Raw genomic sequence first — 7,030 nt, forward strand, 5'->3', positions numbered from 1 at the left:
CCCAAACAAGTGTTTTACACTCGATTAACAATTATAACGTGGGGTGGTGGGGGGATGACCAGAGGTATTATTATTATTATATCAACATGTACTTACCTGTACCTCTGCGTGGGGAAACACAGGGCAGGCCAGCTGAGTTTTCAGACACATGCAGGTAGGACTCACTCCCCCCCTAGTCCTCATGGCTGTGCAGCACTGCATGGCCCACCTCACCACTTCCTGGTTCGTTAGCTCAGCTGTGCGCACTATGTTGCAGTCAAGCCAGGCAGTGGGGGAAAACAGTCACATGGCCAAACAAGGTCACATGACGACAGTCCCCCAGCCTAGCCTGGCTTTATCTAAATCTGCTTTAGAGGAGAAATCTGAATTGTTGCCTTTGTGATCCATGCAGGAATATTCACTGTGAGAAAACAATGGGCAAACTGTTCTCATTACTAATGAGTGGACAAGGTGAGAGTCACAGTGAAAAGGCTGACATCGCATGTAGCATGCAGAATTGGGATGGTTTCTTTTAACAAAAGCATATCGCTGGTATTATTGCGGCACACGCAAATGGCTTTTTTCAATAGTCATGTCACTTCAATAAAAAGGCATACTCACTCATGCCCCATATACGAGCACGCACAATTTCTTTTTGCATGAAAAGATTATATCGTTGTCGCATTCATCACAATCTTAGAAACGCTAAGCCCTGGGTCTCATATCTGGGAGCATCTATTTTACGGTCATTTATGTCATTAACATGCATATCCATTGGTGTTGGTTTTGACAGGCCCAACTCACTGTATTTGAGTTATCGCTTCTGTTGTGTAATTTTAACCACTTTCGACCTAGCGGCCCTATTTTGGGCATGTATTAACCCATTCTGACCTGAGATCAGATTCATACGAGGTTTCCACTGGACACACACAGACTGGTCTGATTAACCCATTCTGACCTGAGATCAGATTCTAAAAATGTCAGTCGTTCTTCGATTTTTCAAAAATAGCAGACCTACAAGCTCGTATCGCGCCACTCGGTGGCGCGATATGAGCTTGTAGATCTGCTATTTTTCAATAGCTAAAGCATAACATGATGCCAACACCAAAATGGGTGCCAGGTCAGAATGGGTTTATAGCCAACATGTGACTAACAAACTACACTCTATACATGTCATGATGAAATGCATTGAGCTTGTATAATATGCGCTATTTTTGCTATCTGTAGCTAGGGCAAAAGTGGTTAATAGATACACAGAACAGTCTCTTTCAGTTAAATTATGTAGCCATGCTCCTAAAAACACATTTATTTCTCCCAAAAGGACAAAAGGCTCATCTTTCAGCAGTATTTACATTTTAACATCATACAGTACACGTTCAAAAAAAATCTGTACAACTCCCTTAAGGACACTGGGTAAGAACATGAAAGAAGAAAACGAATCACACTACAAAATAAGACAAACAAACAAGAGAGAGCAGCTTCTCTGGCAGAGACTGAACCTTTTCCTCGAATCCAACGACTCTGGGCTGTAACAATAAGCCTGGGCTCAGGGAAACCGCCTCGAAAAAACAAACACATTCTTTAAAAAAAAAATTAAATAACGGAGGTTATGAAATGAAGAGGTTCCAGTTGAGAATTGTCTTGAGGCATTCGTGACAATCAACGCCGTCTATAGAGTACCATTGGGAGTACCAACTCATGGCAGTACCATCAGAGTAACATTTAGAGAATGCATTGCTTGTAAAATGTTTTGCAAACTGAGGGAGGTACGGTACAGTACAGTACAGTACAGTACAGTACAGTACAGTACAGTACAGTACGTTCTCCCCAGGTGCAGTCATCTTGGATTTCAGCTGTGGAGACAGTTGGATGCTGTATATTAGACCCACAAAAGGACAGCGAAGGTTGCAGCTTCTTCTTCTTCCATCGTTTTAGCGTTTCAGGAATGTTACAGTTGGAATGGTTTGGTCCAGACAGTTCAGCACCAAACCGCAACCCGTCCCCGCCACCTCGCTCTCGTCTCGAGTGGCAGTGATGGGCCAAGGCACCGGAAATCCTGAAGGCATCCTCTCTCAGAGCACGTACACACACACACACATATGCTGCGCGCAACCGTCACAACCACACACACACACACACACACACGCTTGTGCTCTCGCTTGCATCCAAAGCTTATATAAATGTATAGGTGAGACACACGTTGAAAGCGAGCATACAGATGGATGCGTGAATGCACCAACGTCTCACGCTCTCGCACCACAAATTCAGCCACACCACGACCACAACAACAACACATCAGCCTCACAAGTTTGTCTCGTCCCATGTCGGATCGTTCATGCTTTTCAACACCCTCTTCACAACCTTCTCCACTTCCTTCCGTGCCCTCTGCTCCTCTTCAAGCGACCTCTTCATCTTCTTATTATCCTGTTATTCGAAACACAGTGAGATCATTGCAAGTTTTTAAGTGAAACCACCCCATAGAATAGAGCTTATTAGATCAGTCACTCAATCTCCCTGCCTGCTCAAAATAAGGGTCAATTATCAATTTTGAATCAAAATGGTAGTTGTTTTATGGAAATCCCATGCGAACCATGGTAGAGAATGTAAATGCCAGTCTGAGCTGCTAGAGGCTTATGTACACAGACGATGGAACAAAAAGAAAAGAAACACTTGCCATATTGTCATCTGTACAGTATGCGTCATTGTCTATCATACCACAGTTACGTCTGACAATGAGCCATTCTAATGAGTGCCAATATCTCCTGATAACAGCCCTCCAAATGTCCTCCACCTGTCACCTACAGCATACCTACCCCATGTAGAAATGTCTTTTCTTTTCTTTTTTTTCACTTAATTTTTATTGAAGGAAGAACGGACACAAACAAAAACTCAACTAACAAGACAATACGGGAAAGAAAAAGAAAAAAAGACAAAAAGTAAAAGAAAAAAAGGCTGCATTTTTCATATTACAATAAACATTCAATGAAATTCTATTGCAATATCGCTAGGCTGAGAGAAGAGATTCCACTTTTCCCATTTTTTATAGAATTTATCCTCTTGTAGTCTCAGTATGAATGTTAGTTTTTCCATAGAATACAGTTCCTCAATAATGTCCTAGAAATGTCTTTTCATTTTAATAATTTTCTAAATATTGCCTGAAGGGGGTCATCAGCGACCGAACCTTCGCCTCCTTCAATATTCTCTTAGTTGTAACGTGCAGATCGACCAGTGTGCGGGTGTATTATTAGTATTGATGTGCGCTACGCACGTTGCTCCTGAGCCTTCACTCTAGGTGCGCAAGTTTTTCTCAACAGGAAAATGGAAATATAAATTATTTGAACTAATCTGCATGGTAGCGTACATGTCCGGAAAAAAAATCTCTCTCTCTCTCTCTCAAGCTTGTAGATCTGCTATTTTTCAATAGCTAAAGTATAACAGAATGCTTTAAAACACCAAAGGGTGTTCCCGCCCAGAATGGGTTAAACCAAACAAAGAAATGGACTGACTTCAGATTCAGGTTTGGCTCGTGTATAGAACCCCAACCAAGCATGTTGAACATTTAAACAACAAAAAAACAATTACAAAGTAATTTACCTGTTTTAGTTCTTGGACCTCATCCCTCAGCGCATACACCACATCCACCAGGCTCCTTTAAGAGAATACACACACAGCTTTACATACACCACATCCACCAGGCTCCTTTAAGAGAATACACACACAGCTTTACATACACCACATCCACCAGGCTCCTTTAAGAGAATACACACACAGCTTTACATACACCACATCCACCAGGCTCCTTTAAGAGAATACACACACAGCTTTCACAATACATACACCACATCCACCAGGCTCCTTTAAGAGAATACACACACAGCTTTACATACACCACATCCACCAGGCTCCTTTAAGAGAATACACACACACAGCTTTCACAATACAGCACTCATAACACAAGCAAGCTCTGGGCTCTCACAATGAACAAGCATCCTTAAAGCCAAGAGCAGCTGGCGATTAAAGACATCTTTTGATGTAGACAAATTCAGAAACTCATGGTCGCAGCTTACGTATTTCCTGTAGGCGGACTCGACATAGCTGCGGGTTTAAACCCTCACCAGGCGCACCTCTTCTACTACAGTGAACGGCAGAGTGACTGATGTTAGTCTGCCTCAAATGTTACTCTTTTACCTGCTTTTTACTGACACTTAACATTACAAAGATGCCCAGAACATCGAGATGAACCCGTTTAGTTTATGGCTGCTCCAACAGTAGTGGCAACATTCCAAAAAAAACGGAATGTCAAAATATCCACCGCGGGGTCTGAGACCAGAGCCATTGAGTAATGGTTGAGACGAAGCAGTGAAAGGTCGTCTCAACCATTACTCAATGGCTCTGGTCTCAGACCTCGTGGTGGATATTTTGACATTCCGTTTTAGAGTCCGCCTACACGGAAAAACTTAAGCTGCGACCATGAGACCCGTTTCTGAATTCGTCTATAGGGGACTGACGACAAGAAAAGTGTACTGTGTAAAAGGTAAAGAAAGGGAATTAAGGGAGGAAGGGGGTAGGGAGGGCAGTTTGCTTTCTTACTTTTCCTCTGCAGAAGTTTGCCCGTTGCGACTGGGATCCTCCACTATAAACCTCTCCTCTCCGGGTATGATCACCGGACAGCCCTGCATGTCTTTGCGCTGCCCTGTTTCGAAACACAAGAGGTCCCACAGTTTTTGTACTCATGCAGTCACCATCGAGGTTCAAGTTTATTATCATCACACACATATAATGCAGACAATGGCGGTTCATGACTTAACTTGTTTGTGTGCGATTGGAAGGGTTGCCAGAACCTAAAGAGCGGTGGGCGAAAACTCTGGCAAAAGGCGGTTTGTTAATCAAGCACAGAATGGACAGTCGTAAAGGGGAAGGTGAAAAGCACAGGGGGAAAGTTGAACGATAAAAAAAAGTTGACACCATGGAAAGAGGAACAGAGGGAGGTTAGACTCATTCAGCCTCACTCACTGGGTCACCACTCACCATAGTCAAAAATAAATACAAAATAAAATACATTCTGAACCACACCACAAAACACAATCAAATGCCGCAAAATTCGGACAAATTCACCCCGAATGCAAGTGTCTACCAAATGACAGATTTATTCAAAACTCTTAATACAGCGTTTGGGGGGACTCGTATACTTCAGTTGTGTTGAACAAATATTCTGAAGGCGCCATTTTTGTAAAATAAGACATGGTCACGTGTGAATTGTATACAGCATTTTTAGAGCACAACAGGGCGACGTTGGTCGAAGGCAGTTGGTTCGTTGCGCCGTCACCCTGCCTGTCCCGAATTTTTCCCTTCGGTACGTTTTTGTCAAAACCACAGAATACACCTGTCACAATGTATATACAGGTAGCACATAACATGAGGACAGTCATATTCTCGTCTTAAATACTTAAATAGAATGGCTGATGGGATTAATTAATTTTTTTTCCACTTGATCCATGACAACCAATATTTACAAAAAGGGAGACTGAAGTTATATATTATATATATATATATTATTTTTTTAAGCTGAAGTCCACCCTGATAGTATTCTGAAATATTGTGAATGAATAGTTCACAAATGATCTTGTATAATTTTGTCTTGTTTTTTTTTTTTTTTACTCCCAGAACACTGAAGGTGAGCATTTTTACACTACAGATAAGCTTTTACTTTACAGTAAACACTGAATACTTACAGTAGGTCTACCTTTAGGACTATTTATCACACACTTTGGGCAGACAAAACAAAAAAGAAAGTACTGAATTTGACAGATTCTGTCCACCCCTGACCCCCCCCACCCACCCACCCACCTGCACCCCATCCATTACACGATTGTGCAAAATAATTTAAACACTTCATATTATTATTAGCTTCAGTGTAAACCTTCAATACGATTGCAATCAAATGTAAAAGAGAAAACAAATATTATTTCCAGGGATCATTTTGTAGTTGGGTTTTTGTAAACATAGACATACAGAATAAAATATAAATAACAAATAATAGTCATATGAATACAAAATAATCAGTAAAATGGAGAAATGATTTTTTTTTTATAAAAACAGGAAAAAACTAAACAAAGAAAAAAACGATAAACTCCATATACATACTGTATATCACCAAAGTAATAACTGTTAGCAGGAGAGACATTCTAAATTGACTACAACCTGTGGTTTTTATACCCATACTGGAAAAATACTTCTTCATAAAAATAGTTATTAGCCAAGGGATAGCATGGGAAGCCTCCCCAGACACCATGACAGAAGGTCTCGTGTGGTTTGCGTCGCTATAGCACAGGTGCTAGTTATTGTGTTCTGATGCAAAAAGAAGGGTGTCAAGTTTGCGTTACTTCAGGTATATGCTAAAACCTAGACAATTTCACTACTATTTCGCTCTAGGAGCCAGAAAATGTGGCATCTCATTTGCATATCCTGTTAGAATGCAGACTTACAATTTAAGATTCACAATTAAAATTTGGTTTTGGTGTACATTCAGAAGAGTAGCTGCTAACCCCCCCCCACCCCCCCTCCCCTCCCCGCCACCAACCCCTGCATCTCATTCCTCGGCCTGAAAAATACATTAAATGCAGATTTGTTGCTCAATGCCCACTGTTTGAGGTGTCTTTCTTGCAGACAGTCAGTTGGTTAGCAAGATGGGTTTAGACTTTAATTGATCAATTGCAGAAGCTATATAAAGTAAAAGGTGCTTCAATGCACAATGTATATATTCATCAACCTCTAGTTAGTTGCCGTTACTACAGCCTGTATGAATCTAACTTGCGTAACCCAAGACCAACAATTCTTTCTTCCTGGAAGCAGCTAGAACAGAGAATGACTGACTACCGACTAGTGCTTCATATTGCATTAAAAAGACAACTTTAGTTTAGTTTTTTTTTCGTTTACTGCTTTCTTTCGTTTTAGGGATTTTAGCCGTTTTTGACAGGGGGGGGCGGGGGCATTCGAGCATGGGGCTAAATATGTATTTTTTTAATAATTTACTATAGTCCTACTAGACCGC

At 41.2% G+C, this 7,030-nt stretch overlaps 1 protein-coding gene across 1 annotated transcript in view; it reads right to left on the minus strand.

Moving 5' to 3' along the window:
* Positions 1-1,270: 1,270 nt before the first annotated feature.
* Positions 1,271-7,030, minus strand: part of arhgef7a (Rho guanine nucleotide exchange factor (GEF) 7a) — a 40,897-nt gene continuing 35,137 nt past the window's right edge. Inside the window, exons 19-21 of the mRNA XM_080785876.1 lie at positions 4,570-4,672; positions 3,574-3,628; positions 1,271-2,403 (exon numbers count right to left, since the gene is read on the minus strand). Of these exons, the coding sequence (XP_080642002.1) occupies positions 2,281-2,403; positions 3,574-3,628; positions 4,570-4,672 (281 nt within the window). The 3' untranslated portion in view covers positions 1,271-2,280. The remainder of the gene's footprint in view (positions 2,404-3,573; positions 3,629-4,569; positions 4,673-7,030) is intronic.

This window comes from Protomyctophum bolini, assembly GCF_963924005.1.
Source record: "Protomyctophum bolini genome assembly, chromosome: 16".
Lineage (NCBI taxonomy): Eukaryota > Metazoa > Chordata > Actinopteri > Myctophiformes > Myctophidae > Protomyctophum > Protomyctophum bolini.